This window comes from Aulonocara stuartgranti (assembly GCF_965226115.1).
Source record: "Aulonocara stuartgranti genome assembly, chromosome: 16".
Taxonomy (NCBI): Eukaryota; Metazoa; Chordata; class Actinopteri; order Cichliformes; family Cichlidae; genus Aulonocara; species Aulonocara stuartgranti.
Window position 1 is genome coordinate 23,344,940 of NC_138952.1, and position 14,910 is coordinate 23,359,849.

The 14,910-nt window shown below is 37.6% G+C and overlaps 3 protein-coding genes across 14 annotated transcripts in view; 1 reads left to right on the plus strand and 2 right to left on the minus strand.

Moving 5' to 3' along the window:
- Positions 1 to 1,528, minus strand: part of LOC309691285 (LIM domain only protein 7-like) — a 50,542-nt gene extending 49,014 nt beyond the window's left edge. For 5 of the 11 annotated variants that reach the window (XM_082508905.1, XM_082508907.1, XM_082508913.1 and 2 more), the window contains exons 1-2: positions 1,010 to 1,525; positions 706 to 881 (exon numbers count right to left, since the gene is read on the minus strand). In XM_082508905.1, coding sequence (XP_082365031.1) covers positions 706 to 777 — 72 coding nt within the window. In that variant the 5' untranslated portion in view covers positions 778 to 881; positions 1,010 to 1,525. Of the gene's footprint in view, positions 1 to 705; positions 882 to 1,009 lie in introns of all 11 variants that reach the window. The other 6 variants (XM_082508906.1, XM_082508910.1, XM_082508909.1 and 3 more) reach the window with 2 other exon arrangements.
- Positions 1,529 to 2,546: 1,018 nt separating this feature from the next.
- uchl3 (ubiquitin carboxyl-terminal esterase L3 (ubiquitin thiolesterase)) lies at positions 2,547 to 7,356 on the minus strand. The gene is made up of 8 exons (XM_082508919.1): positions 7,001 to 7,356; positions 5,674 to 5,802; positions 5,416 to 5,569; positions 4,121 to 4,206; positions 3,792 to 3,839; positions 3,617 to 3,692; positions 3,399 to 3,457; positions 2,547 to 3,313 (listed from the first exon to the last, which is right to left on the minus strand). Exons 1-8 carry the CDS (start codon positions 7,007 to 7,009, stop codon positions 3,224 to 3,226), a joined length of 651 nt encoding a protein of 216 aa, XP_082365045.1. The 5' UTR covers positions 7,010 to 7,356; the 3' UTR covers positions 2,547 to 3,223.
- Positions 7,357 to 9,941: 2,585 nt separating this feature from the next.
- Positions 9,942 to 12,694, plus strand: commd6 (COMM domain containing 6). 2 transcript variants are annotated; one of them, XM_082509258.1, is made up of 8 exons: positions 9,942 to 10,024; positions 10,116 to 10,228; positions 10,863 to 10,921; positions 11,378 to 11,443; positions 11,555 to 11,631; positions 11,813 to 11,981; positions 12,095 to 12,247; positions 12,338 to 12,694. In XM_082509258.1, the coding sequence occupies exons 2-8, from the start codon at positions 10,204 to 10,206 to the stop codon at positions 12,386 to 12,388; spliced, it is 600 nt and encodes a 199-aa protein (XP_082365384.1). In that variant the 5' UTR covers positions 9,942 to 10,024; positions 10,116 to 10,203; the 3' UTR covers positions 12,389 to 12,694. The 2 variants fall into 2 exon arrangements, with proteins under 2 accessions (XP_082365384.1, XP_082365383.1); XM_082509257.1 differs by having other exon boundaries at positions 9,948 to 10,228.
- The last annotated feature ends 2,216 nt before the right edge of the window (positions 12,695 to 14,910 follow it).

Here is a 14,910-nt window from a genome sequence, read left to right on the forward strand (position 1 = left end):
TAATTTTGTGTAAGCACCATAAACCCAAAATTTCAGTCATTTGTTATGAATCGGAGTTAATCCACAGTTACATAATAGCTTGGATCAGTCATAGAAGATTTTCCTAATTGCTCTTTTGGGTTTTCCTCTCTACCTGCAGCAACTGAAGCCTCGAAGGCAAAGGTAAATGAAAAAAAAAAAAAAAACAGGTCTAGGCAAGATCTGACATCAGAAGTATCAGCCAGCAACAGTGATGACTGGGGTCAGACCCACCTACCTGTTCTGTGAAGAGAAAAGAGATAAGTGCTAAGAATTGTGTGATTCATCTTTCAAAAGAGAAGATTGATGGCTGGGTAACTTGAGACGTGAGGTCAAAAGGTGACACATGCCTGTATGGATCTTTGAGTCAGGGCTATTATCATTTGGAACTTGGGTGCTGGCGGTTAAAGCAGTTCACAGTCATAAAGAATTTCTCAAGCATGTATGTATTGGAAGGTCAAACTCCGCCAAAAACATAACTATAAAATTAAAAAGATATACAAATAACAGATCTTTTTCACTAGCAACTGACAGTCCTTAACTTTTACTTATAGACTGCCTTACCTGTTAATTCTACTGAGGACAGCAAAGAAAAGAAGTAAAGAAAGTTCTGAAATATATATATATATATATATATATATATATGTGTGTATGTATGTATGTGTATGTGTGTGTGTTTTTACTCACCTCAATCCATCTCTGCGCCTCCGAGTAGGCTTCCTCGCAGCTGACTGAAGACTGCTCACGCCACTCCATCATAAGAACTTATTATCCGAGCTTCACCGGCGGGTAAAGTCTTAGCAGCCCGCATATAAAAGGTCCACATAAATGTGAGCCAGCTGAAGCAAGCAAACTCGATCAACCTACATAAAAGTGCACACAGGTGAACTCTCAGTCATTCATCAAATATGCCTCCTATTGTTCTTTCCCACCTGCTCATTCGTAAATGAATGCAAGGTGTAACAGTGTGCATCATCTTGCGACTGCTTACCTTTTCTTTCATCCGACACACCTGTGCTTTGTGTCCTTTTGGCAGCGGGTTTACACACTCCACCTTTTTTACGCAGCGATTGAGTGTTTGAAGACGCGCTGAGCTCACCTCTTGCAGCACTCACACGAAAGACAGTTTTTCACCTCAAGTTTTAGAGCTGCATGAGTTAGAGTCTGCAGCGGGAGTGTCTCCAAACCCGGGTCCGGGGACCACCCACAGGTCCTTGAGCGGATTCCAGTTGAAACACACGGTTGAATTCGCTGTTAGCCCCCCCAAGAAAGGTATTTGGACTCCTGGTTTGGGCCAGATGCACGTTAGTGTAAGTGTATACTGAGGTAAGCCATTAAATTCTGTCGGACTACAAATATCCTGAAAGAAAATGTGAGGTCGGTTGACGTCTGGTCTCCAAACACAAAAATGTTGCGGGAAAAAAAAACTTTGAGTCTATGGATAAAACTTATGTAATTGCAGGAGTTCGGCGCTACCTTTAAAATAACGTTCTTTTCCTGCACCACCGCCAAGCGGTGATTAAGGGGTATTCCAAGACCTGAGCACATGCTTTACTAGAGGGTTTCAAACTTCATTGCGAAACAACAGCATGCCGATCCATTAAAATGAGTGGGATTTGGTTTGCAACTTTTAGAACAACTTACTGATTACATTTCAATCAACTGGGCTTTTTTGTTTTTGGAACTTGTAGGGAAGAGGCTATGTGCTACAACATTATCTGCAGTTCTGTGAAAAATGAAGCATGAGTCAGTAGCTTGTAGAACCACCTTTAGTAGCAATAATTTGATGTGATCAGTTTCTGTATAATTCATTGGAGTTTTCCCCACTCTCCTTTACAACCATGTAGAATATTTGGTATAAAAGAAATTTCATGGTCAATTCAATGACTTGGAAAATACCAGGTCCTATAGCAAAACAAGTCCTCCATCACCGTGCTGACAGTTTGTATGAGGCATCTGCTGATGTGCTGTTTGGTTTTCAAGAAATATCGGGTTATTTTGGTCTCATATGTCCAAAAAACACTGTTCCAAATCTTGTGTTTTGTTCAGGTGTAAATCATTCTGCCATGCTCATTTTAGAGATATGAGACATCCTTATCTCCTGGAAACCCTTTCAAGCAACCAATATTTGTTCAGTCTTTTTTTAATCATACTGTCACAGTTAAACATATAGGGGGTTTATTGCATTTTCTCTAAGCATTGCACAGCCTAACCTTGAGGTGAATTTGCTGGGATGTCCACTTCTGGGAAGATTGTGGTATTGTGTTAACACATACCTAAATTCTCCAGACCAGCAAACTGCCAAAACTTCTGCATTTATAAAGACACTCACTCTTTCTAATAATAAATGAATAAGTGCATTTGATTAGCAGCACCTGGCTGCTATGTACCCTTTTGACCCCTATGGAAGTTTTAAGTGGTTACTTTGCTTTTCAATGGACTTTATGGAGTCCTGTAAAAACTCCTTTTTTCAGGATGAAGGTAAAAAGCTAATGGTTTTGCAACAGGAAAAAGTATCCACAAAAGAAGAGCTTAATAAATTTTTCATTTATTTGACATATTTCTTATTACAAAAATCTAGGCATCTTCCACACAGATTTCCAGCTGTATAGTCTGCGTGTTTAGTGAGCCTCACTTCAACATCATTACTGCATCCAACAACATTAGGCCTATTTTCCCCCCTCAAAGCTATGAATGAAATAGCTTGCAAATGTGTTTCTTCAGCTTGTGTTGAGCATGTGATTAGACATCTCATTTAAAACAAATCACTACATACAGTATGTGTCATTGAAGTCTGAGTAAAAAAAGTTAACTTTCCTCAGTGATGTAGAAATTTTTAACATTTCCTTCTTCACTAAAAGGCCAAAAATTAAGTAAACAAACCGTAGTGCAATGTCGAGACCATACAGCTAATACCTGTATGACATTTAGAGATGTCAGCAGAGGCGAGCTGGAAAATTCAGATCTCAGTGAGAAATACCTTTATTGACAAGCAGCACTCTGTTTGCTTTAGAATTAATTTAACAACTATGTAGAACACAAGGGGAAATTACTTTACAAGGATATCCCTGACATTTTATTTTCTTCACACATCGACTTGCTATAGCATTTTGAAAGAAAAATTAAATAAAGTCAGCACTTCAGAATGTTTGGCAGTAATGTTGTCTTTGTTTTCTAGGGTCAGAGGAAAAACAGAGTAGTTTCCTCAGTATGAATCTTTGGAGAGGGCAATGATGGTGAAACGAACCTCCTGAGGGTCGCGAGCCATAAAGACTTTGCAAACCTCTATAGCATCCTAGAAAAAGGAAGACAATGATTGAATGTAGGCAAGCTTATGGCAGTATTATTAAGACCATCTCAGTTTTATTTGGTTGTCTCACCTCAAGGAAAGTATCCTCTGAGGTTTTTCCATGGGCAATAGGGAAAGGCTTACGGCCATCTAGGTATTGGAAGAAAAAGTTAATCATGTAGGTTTAAAAAAAATGTGCTTCCAGTCTTCTAGTACTAAATGTTGTAATGATTGTAATGACCATCAACAATGTGACAAATTCTACCAAATATTTTCTATAAGCGCACTTTTGCTTTGTGGCTAACTCACCCAGTTCATATAAGTGCCCTCCAACATTCACAAAAGCTATAAAATGCAGATTCACTTTCTCGTCTAAACTTGGGGCCTACAACAGACAAGAAGCAAATGTTAAAGTGCATTAAGTTCAACACAAATCATGCAAAAAAAACTTGAGATAACACAGAGTTAAAAATCAAAAAGACACCTCAGTCTGTCCTTCCTGCGCACTGGATTCATGTGTAACACGTATACTCTGGAAGAGAAAACAGGAAAACAGGCTGAATGTTTCCTCTGTTGTATATTTCAGGGTCATTTGAATGATGCACATTTTTGCATTGATCTTGTTATGGTTTCCTTTTTCCTGGTTTGTGAAATAATTTTTTATGACTTTGTACTATTACATTGCAAAAGCGGTAGCAAGCACAAGTATGACAATGCCCTCTTGTGACAAGTTGGTTACACAATTCTTAGTACTGTCCTTCACACGTGATGAAAACTTTGTCACCCTGTTCTTAATAAAGATACTTTTCCAACCTCGTCTTTTTCCAGGAAGGTTGCCCTTTCCTCCGGGGTCATTTTAGATGTTTGTTCAAGAAATTTCTTAAGAGGAGAATCAGGTTCTGAAAGAAAGAAAAACACTTAATAGAACCTAAAAAAACTGACTTAAAGCAAACACAAAATTAGATTTATACTTAGTGACGTCTTTATTAGGTACACCTGTATAATGGAGTGAAATGAGATAATGAGAGAAGTCAACTTCAACATGCCCATAAACTCAACAACCACTCTGATACGCACGGCTGTTCAATTGCTCATTAACACAAATATTTAAGCAGCAACTCAGTGCATTTAACCATGCAGACATGGTCAGGACAACCTGCTGAAGTTCAAACAATGCATCAGAACAAATGTGACATGGCTGCTGTTGAGGTTTTCACAGACTGCTGATCTATTAGGATTTTCAAAGAAAAACATCTCTAGGGTTTACAGAGATCACATGGTAAGGTCAGAATTTGTTGTAAACAACATAAGAGAATGGATCCATCCAAGCTGGTGATGTAATGGTGTGGGTGATATAACCTTGGCACTCTTTGGGCCACTTTGTACCAACTATGTATCATTTAAACACCACAGCTACCTGAGTATTGTTGCTAACCATGCCCATCCCTTAATGACTACAATGTGCCCATCTTCTGATTGCTGCTTTCAGCAGGATAACAGACAGTGTCACGAGGCTCAAATCATCAAACATGTCAATGAATTAACTGTACTCAAATGACATCAATGACAGTGACATCACAGTCACCAGGTCTCAATCCGATAGTGAACATTTAGAACAGGAGACTGGTTTAATGGACATACCATTGACAAATGTGCAGCAACTGTTTGATGCCATCACGTCAACGTGGATCAAAATAGCTGAGGAATGTTTCCAGCAACTTTTTGAATCTGTGCTATAAAGAATTAAGTCATTTCCAAAGGCAAAATGGATCCAATCTGGCACTAGCAAGATACCTAATAAGTAGCTGCTGAATGGATTTTGACACTGACATACAGGTGTATAAGTTGTTATAGGTTTTGTACCAAGGTCATTTGGTTTATTATTTGGGCACGCTGGATAGTGTTGATGGTGTTTCTAATATTCTGCCGCTCTTATGCATGTAACAGGCACCTAGCAACACCAACTTCACTGATATACACGCATAGGGTCTTGCACATTAGTTCATCAAAAACCAAACAAGATAGATGGCTATAGAAAAAAAAAACTGTCTAAATAAAGCTAAATGATCATTAAAGTAACCTCAATAAAAAATATAATGAAAACTCACCAAATTCCAGATGTGCCTGGTTGTTTGCCACAGCGTGAATTAATCCTATTGTTCCACAAGCGTTTCCAATAGTTTGCTTAATGAAGTAGATGTCTGGAGAAACCTGAGGCTGATCTTTGAGCTTCTCCTCCTCTTCTTGTTTAAATGCCTCATACTAGACAGACATGACAGATGAGAGAAAATCAGTTTAACAGTGTTTCCTAACCAGATGTAAAGTTGACATATGGATAATGAAAATACGTGACTTATAACAGGTACCTTCTCTGTCACTGGAAAGAGGAGTAGCACCGCACACACTGGTCTTGGTACCATGCTGAGAAGCTCCGGATCCAATCCATACACATCCCCAAACTGCCAGGTTGGCTTCATACCCAGACAGCTAACAAACTACACACAAGCGGAGTGCAAATTCATGCAGATCAAAATAAACTTAGACATTTTAAATCTAAAATAAATACAATAGCTGGCTCCTAATTACCATCTGAAAATTAGATTTCTACCTAAAAGGATATGTTTCTGTAACATTCGACTTTTGACAATTCAATGTAATTTAACTGGTATAGAATTAAACATTATGCCATTGTATGTCAGGAATTTAAACTTGAAAACTAAAACTGTTAATAGAATAGCAACATAATAAGAAGCACTTTTTACAGTAACACCGTTTTCAGGAAAGTATTTTTGACACTTTGTGGAGAAAATACAAATTTCCTTCATTATTTATTTCAACCAAACACTCAATTGCTAAATGACACCTTCTGCAGCTAAAACAGTCAATCAGTCTATCAGCAAAAAACTAAAAAAGTGATAAATAAAAAAAAAGAGTTGCCTTCATGAAGTGTATAATGTTTAATATTTGGTGAAAAATTATTTAGAAGGATGATGATTCGTGCTTGGAGGATGCAGTTGCGATTCTGTTTGATGTTTGTATTAAACAAGTGTTAAGAACAATTTAAAAATAGTTTTTTGGTTACCCCCCCCAAACAAACAAACAAACTACAGTATCCTACAATATCAGAGTTCACTCAAAATCTCGACTACAAACCGGTAATCCATTACTATATCATCTGCGTCTATGCGCCCAAAATTTGATTTATTTTCATATTCACGCCCACTTTTGAGTAGTTACACACTTGAACGACATTAATTAATCTGTATCAATAAAACACCATTTAATTTATGCTACATAATACTCTTAGCTGTAGGAACCTGTGCAATAAAAATAAATGTGTAACGTAATCATCTAGTGTGCGTCCTGCGAATGACATCAAACACACCGCACTATCTGCAGACTGAAACAGCTGGAAAGTTGGATGAAAAGCATGAGGAAAATGACTGAACGTCTTAAAATTAGAAGCAGGGCAAGTTGACAAAACTTTAAATTTATCAGATTTCTTCACTCTTGTTTCCTGTCAGCCTGTTTACATGACATTATTACATCATATTATGTAATATGAACCTTTTAACAATAACATTAGGTGCAACACCGCTGCTGAGTAGGCCTTGCAGCTCTCCGAACCGGTTTGGTTATTTGCTTTGACTACTCTATCGTGTTTTACGGAAAATATAAAAAGAAAACACTTACTTTAGTCATGACCTGAAATGAGAAGACACAAATGGAAAACGTTAATGAAAATGTTGTTGGGTTAGCAAAGCGGCGACAACGGCTTTAGCTTTTGTTCTCTCTGATAGCTTCAAGTTAGCTGCCTCTCACATGTTTGAGAATGAATAACTTCGATAAAACAACATGTTCTGAAGGAAACCAGGAAAACATACTTCTGGGTTTGACTCAAGAGGCAGCCAACGTGGGGAATCCATTGTGAAGCACAGCTAAGTGATGTTTTCCCGTTAGAGTAGTGCTGAGTCCGATTTACAATCAAATCTGTTTGACAGCTGCGATTCGCTTCCGCGTCTGGAGGGCGCACGTTGTGTGATCCGCGGGGGTGACATGACTTTATCAATAAACCATAACTACCCAAAGAAAATGCCCAAAAGACTCGATAAGGCATGCGACATATATGGATGCATTAACATGTTTATTATAAATCGTTTAAATATGATTCTGTATACACAAAATGAACATTAAAGTATGGTAATCCCACCATCTTCAGCCTCGGTGGACTATTCCAGGGCTATGGGCGGAGCTTAGATAAAGGCATTTTTGCGCTCAGGGATGGACGATGTTTAAGTATATTCCCCGATATACCATCTAACTGACATAATATGACACTGGTCATTGTTTTTCTTAATGATCTAACCACCATAATAATATTAATAAAAATAATGAACAACAAGAACCACACTCAATTAAATTATTTCATTTTTAAATTATTAATCTAAGTGTTATTTTTACCAGTAGGGGGCGTTGTTGGCCATAAATTCAATCGCTAAAGAAAACGACAACAAAACAGAAAGAACAAAAATATTTTTCTTTATGTGGTTATAGTTAGTCAACAAGGTTTCATAACATACCTTTCAATATTGATTCATAACACTTTGGTGGTATACCTTCATCGTCTTATTTTTTGTGAATTATGCCAAAACTGAAACCATCATGTGAAGAAAACAATTGTTTGTTGGATGTATTTCTAGATTTTTTTTAAGTAGGTAGTAAGTTTTTATTAATGTATATTATTGTTGTATTATTGTTTTTATTAGTAGTATTTTATTCAGTAATCTTTTGCTAAAGTGTTTAACTGACTGTAATTACATGGTAATGACTGTGTGTTATAAGCTTAGTGGTCTGATGATGTATTTTTGTTTTTCTCTGACCCTATACTTTCTCCTAGTCCCTCATCTGAACTAGTTGGCAGGGATTCAAAACAGCTGTTCATCAACCTCGAGAGTGCTGAAGAGGCTTATTGAACTTAAGGGGATCAATAAATCAGAGACCTAGGCAGCAAATCATCAAGACATCATGATTAAACTGGTGAGTGTGTAAGACTTCGGTTTGTTGAAGCTTTCAACCCTTTAGTTTGATTTATTGATATTGTACTAAGAAATACAATACTCTGCAAAAAAGCCTTGAGCCACCACTTACTTTTTCATATTTTGCTTCCAATGAGCCAGACTTTGGTGTAATTTTTAAGTGCTTTTGAGCCATAGTTCTCCAGGCTTTTTTTGGACATGGGCTGCTTTATGAATTATTTTCAGTCCAGTCCTTGTACACTGACCATTTTCAGAGGAGTGATGGTTTGTTAAGCCACTTAAACAGATTCATTTTTTGTTGTTGTACATACACAATGACAATAAAGCACTATTCTATCCACCACCAGATGAACAATATCTGAAAGTCATGTCCTTAATAAATAGGAAAAAAATCCAGAGAAGACTTGACATAGGACCTGGGAGATGCATTTGGCCCTTCAGTTGATCCATCTACTCTTTGCAGATCCCTCATGAGAAATGATCTCAGAGAAAGAGTGGCTGTCAAAAACAATTTATAAGAAAGAGAATCAGAGAGAAAAGACAGAGGGATACCAAACTACACAAGAACGGCACAGAGTGGCAACAGGTCTTATAAGGTGATGAATCCAAATTTGAACTGCTGTGTTCAAATCTTTGTCGTTATGTATGGATGAGGTCAAGAGAGAGGCATCAATACCCACACTGTGAGGTTAAAACATTATAGTTTGGGCCTGCCTTTCATCAACTGGTGATGGGAATATTGTCAAAATCGATGAAATTATGAACACAGAAAAGTACCATCAGATTTTACATTACACTCTGGAAAGCATCTGACTGCCACCAGCTTAATTGTTTTGCATGACCATGATCCTGAATACACTGCCATTGCAGTAAAAGTGTACCTGGATAGAAAAACATACAAATACCACTATCAGTCATAGACTAGCCCCTGTAGCGCCCAGACCTCAACATTATTGAAGCAGTGTAGGTACACCTTGGCAACATGCAAAGCCTAAAGAACTATTCCTACAGACTACTTTAAGAAATGACAAGAAAATGCATGTAACAGAAGTGATTATACCAAATATTGAATTTCAGATGTGGTAGAATTGTGCATAGCTGTTCAAAACTTCAAAGACTTTTCTCATGAGTTCATTGAAATAAGTTCATTTTAACTTTTGTACTCAAATGAATGAATTAATTCTTAATGGATAAACTTCAGTAGAATAGTACTGAAGACAACTGGATATTTATTAGGGTGTTCAGTTAAAAAAATGAGCAAACATGTTTTTAATAGGCTATTGTGCAGGGGGAGAGAGGAGGACAGAAATCTGTCGCAGATATACAACTATATTGACGATAAATCAGAGATTTAACCTAGCAGAGCTTTAAATTAGACCAGCCACTTTGACAGATTTTTTTTTTTTACCACTTATCTAGTTCTCTTGAAATCAGTGATTGAGGACTAGAAATAATATTGATTGGTCATTTCCCCAAATAAAATCCTGACCATTTAGAGTCAATGAGCCACCTCTCCGGCTGACTCTGCAAAAGACTAGAACAATAAATATCTGCTACAGCAGATGGCGCTATGCACCGTTTACAGTGATTTTCTATAAGCTAATAAAACCAAAGAAGAAGACTTTTTTTTTTTTGTTTTAAGGAAGGAGCATTAATGAACAGAATTGACGTAGAATAGATGGTTAGTTGATCTAAGAAGCCGATTTATTCATAACTACTATTTTTTGTAAATAATACAATAATTACGTTAAACGTTTTCTGAAATTTCCAAGGCAATCTGTTCGGTGGTCAAATTTAGCGAGAAAGTCGCTAATTTGGCTGCGCTAATACCGTGGTCAAACCCAGAGCCTGACAGAGAGGATGCCAGCAGCAGAGGAGTCATATGGTGGGTTCGCATTACTCCACTTCAGTAGAATGTTGTTTAAATGGCAATTAAGAAGAATAGATTAGGCTTTCACCCAGGAAATATGTGCTAATTTAGCCACTGCATAGCATTAACTTAACACCGTTGTAACCACAGAGACTTCCTGTCGCTGTCTTTCCCCCACTTATATTTGACTCCAGCATCTGACTCCTAATGCTTAAAAGCCCTTAACCCCTTTTTAATGAATGCTACTTTAACATACATGCAGAAATACACAAATGTTTACAGCTCAATAATAAAGCCAAAATAAGATGTTTTAAAAGCTAAATGAACCTTGCCCTCTTGTATTAGTTATTACATGTATTATTATTATTATTTTATCCTTGTTTACCCACTGTTATTTGACAAATCACTATGCAAGGTTCTTCAGGTAAGGCCTATACTATATACTATCTTATTTACTATATTTATTTCCGGGTTACATAATTTATATCATCATGCTATTGCAGTTGTGATTGCCTGCTCTTGGGAAAGAAAGAACACAAAAAGCATTAAGAAGACACAAGTACTCAGACTCCCATGATGCCTGTGACTGCATTAAAAAGAAGTATGGAAAACCTTGTGATAAATAAATTGTTTCACTTCTGTATTCAAGGCGTCAACAAAGTTGTGGACAACATATGCAGGATTTCTCCAGATCTGTTAGCAGATGTGGTGAGTGTATCTGTCCTTGGTTGTGTATGTTACTATACGGGTGGAAAAAAGTGGCAGCTAGGAAAACAGAGTAGACTTAAATAGTATTTACAGTGACAGCTGCAGACAACCCTCCTTCTGCAACTCTCCCCATTTCCGTTCTGGGTCTTTCCCATTACTTGAGCATCACGTACAGCTACTTGTAAATATAAGTCTTTTATTTAAATTGTTTTGGGGCTGTTTCATTAGTTTCACTGCCACAGGCTCAGACTGTATTATGAAACTCCGATAACTTAAACAGTTGTGCAACTTCAAAACACTGCCTTTATAACTCGCTACTGGAGGATGTTATTGTTGACCAAAATAGCGCTCATTTCAGGGCTATTAGCAACCACTGTGCACAAGTACCATAGGATGTGGTGTAGCTGTGGAGGCTATGCTGCAGTTCTGATAGCTAATCTTCAATAATCTCCACAGTGTCAGCACGTACTGACTTATCTTCAAGGGCAGAAGAGAGGAGTAGATTCAGCTGAAATTTCTGATGTGAGTCACCCTTTCTTTAGAATACATTTGACTTATAATAACCTATCCTCCCAAATTCCTCTTTTGAGACCTTTTCTGGGTTTTTTTTTTGTTTGTTTTTTTTGTGGGCAGAGATTTCAGAGAGCTGAAGTGAGGCTTGATCATGAAGCTCTGCAGGACATGATCAGATTTCTCTTGCTAACATTCCGGTATTTTCCCCCACATTTCTTTTAAATTTTTTATAAAGTATGTAGTTTCTGAATTTGATAACTGTGCCTTCCATGTTCCATACATTTGTTTCTTACATAGCACACTTAAAAAGGCCAAATTATACATAAAGTAGGATGTTGTCCTACTATAGGCTGTGATAGTAGTGTTTTTTTTTGCTAGGTCAGCTGGAAAGAGCAACATCTCTGGGGATGAACTTGTGTCAAAGCTGGAAGAAGGCTCTACCAAGTGGACCAAAGCTTCCCTTCAGGTCTTGCATAAGTTGTGGAGTGAACATGGTGTGTCAGTCCACACTCAACAAGAGGCCCAGGCCATGCTCAGCATCGGTCAGGTTTGTCCAAGTTTAATGAAATAAAGTATATATATTCTGCCCCCCCCTGAACATATAACTTCTCGTTTTCTCCTCTTCTCTTTCAAAACTGATGGAACTTTGTTTTGCCTTAGTTGGTGGACATGCAGTGGAAGCTTGGCATGGCAGTGAGCTCAGACACCTGTCGATCTCTCAACTCCCCATTTGTGTGTCTGCTGCTGAAGATTGTTGAGCCTTCAGGACAAATCTGTCAGAGGTCTTTTGAGATGACCATCCCACAGTTCCAGGTTTTGTATTTTTTTTTTCATGTGAATGTAGTGTTGTTGGTGTTATTTATTCATGATATTTTATCCCTCTCCTACTTCTTCTTTCTGCAGAACTTCTACAAACAGTTCAAGGAGATGGCAGCTGTTATGGAGACTGTATGATTGTTAGCACACCTAAGTGCTTGTTACAGTTATACCAGGTTTATGTGCAACTAACGGAAGAAACTTTGACATAAGTGTTTATTTGCTGGTTGTCTCAAAACACCAACTCTCAGTTTTGTGCTTGTATTTTTCCACAGATTGCGCAACCTCCCACTTGATAATACTTTTAGGATGTCTAGCCTTGGGTTAGCTTAGAGTTATGCATTATATATTTAAAATGCTAAGCCAGCAAAATCTGACTAATATATGTGTTGCCAAATGTGTGTGATGTGATTCAGTCTGTAATAAATTTCAGTTTGCCTGTGAGTGTGTATGTTTACACTAAACTACCCCCCACCCCAGAAATGAAAACAATACAGTGACCTAATCTGTTATATTTTTGTCAGGGGTAGGAGACTGTAGTAGCGCACTATACAGCAAATTACATACTAATATATATTCAAATAATATTACATGTAATATTGATTTGTCTTTTTGTAGAGCATGTGATGTAAAGTGGTCCAACTTTTTAATTGTTGCGGTTGTCTTAGAAGTCCATAACACATTTTTGCCACTACTTTACTTTGACTCTACAGCTCAAAGGGAAATAATGTCTTTAACCAAGGCTTTTAAAAATAGATTCAGTGGTTAATTTTCTCACTAATATTTTACCTGTTTTTGGAAGCCTGCAAAAGACAACAATTTAATACATTTTACAAAAGTAAATTTATGCAAACCATAGCAAATCAAGATCAAATAGATGCTCTTAAAATGAACACATCATTACTGGTTATTAGTTACACCTTTTTAGTACTGGTTAGACCACTGGTTAGACCACCTTTTCCCTTAGGAATGTTGAATCCATTCCTCATGGCATGGATTCAACAAGGTGCTGGAAATATTCCCTAGTGATTTCGGTCCATGTTAGCATCACACAGTTGCTGCAGATTTGCCAGCTGTGTATCCATGAGGCCAACTTCCTGTCCACCACATTCCAAGGGTGCTTTATTAGATTGTGATCTGGTGACTTGTGGAGGCCATTTGAGTGCAGTGAACCCACTGACATGTTCAAGAAACCAGTTTGAGATGGTTTGAACTTAATGACATGTCACGTTATCTTGCTGGAATCAGCCATCAGAAGAGGCATACACTGTTGTCATAAAGGGATGGACATGGTTACAGTACAATACTCGGGTTGGTTAAGGTGCTTAAATGATATTCAGTTGGTAATAAAGGGCCTCAAGTATACAAAAAAATATTACCCACATCATTGCAACACCAACTTGAATCCGTGATACAAAGTAGGATGAATCCATACCTTCATGTTGTTTATCCCAAATTCTGACCCCACCATCTCAATGTAAAAGCAGAAATCCATGTGAATTGTAGGCTCAGTTTCCTGATCTTAGCTGACAAGAGTGGCACCTGGTGTGGTCTTCTGCTCAGAGTTTTTCTTCTACATACCTGGGTTGTAATGAGTTGTTATTTAAGTAACTGTTGCCTTCCTATCAAGCTTGGTCCCCCCCCAAATACAACAGCTGCTCATTAGATGTTTTCTCTGTTTCAGATCATTCTCTGTAAACCTTAGAAACAGTTGTGTTGGAAAATCCCTGTATATCAGCAATTTCTGAAAGACCAGTCAGACCAGCCTGTCTGGCACCAACAAGCATGCCACAGTAAAAGTCACTTAAATCCCTGTTTTCCTCCATTCCGACGCTCAGTTTGAAATTCAGCAGGCCATCTTGACCATGTCTACGTGCCTATTTTGTTGCCGTCTGTTTGATTAGATATTTGTATTAACAAGCAGATGAACAGGTGTACCTTGAAAATTGTGAACGTGCATAGCAGCTTCATCTTCCATCCCTCCTAATAATCTCATGACCCATGAGATTCTTCAGGTGACCCTGTGGAGGGAGTTCGACCCCTACTTTGGGAACCACTAGACTAAAATATCTAGCAACTACCAAGCCTGGACCAGCTATTTGTGGACCGATGGGTGGGCATAAACAATCGAACAGCTTCTGATAACGTTTGTAGAGAGTGAGAACTTTTACATTTTTAAAAAACTATTTTGAATAATTAAGCATTTTAGACTGCTGCTTCAGTCAGTATGAACACCCACCATTGCAGTGGTGCAGTAAGTAATAATTGGAGTTAAGAATTAACTGTTATTTGAATGAATATTTCAACTTTTACAAGTGAGCCATTACACACTTCTTATTAGTAGACAATGAAATCCTACAAACTGGTTCAAGAACTCACAAAAAAGAAATAAAACTTACATTTTGGTATGCTTTTATGGTAAAGTAGTAGTTTTAGAAGTAACGTTTGATCCCTGGGCCTTCAAAGATACTATAAAATGATTATGCAGTCCTTAGATTTCAAGATATTTCAAGATAATTTAACTGTGACGCACTGCAGTCTATGGATTCTGAATGTTATTTGCAATCGAATCCAATTAAAGTACAACTTTAACTTTATACCAACTGACAATGGTATTCAGTGAGGATCCGAGATCAGCTGTGTATCTATTCTGCACGCAT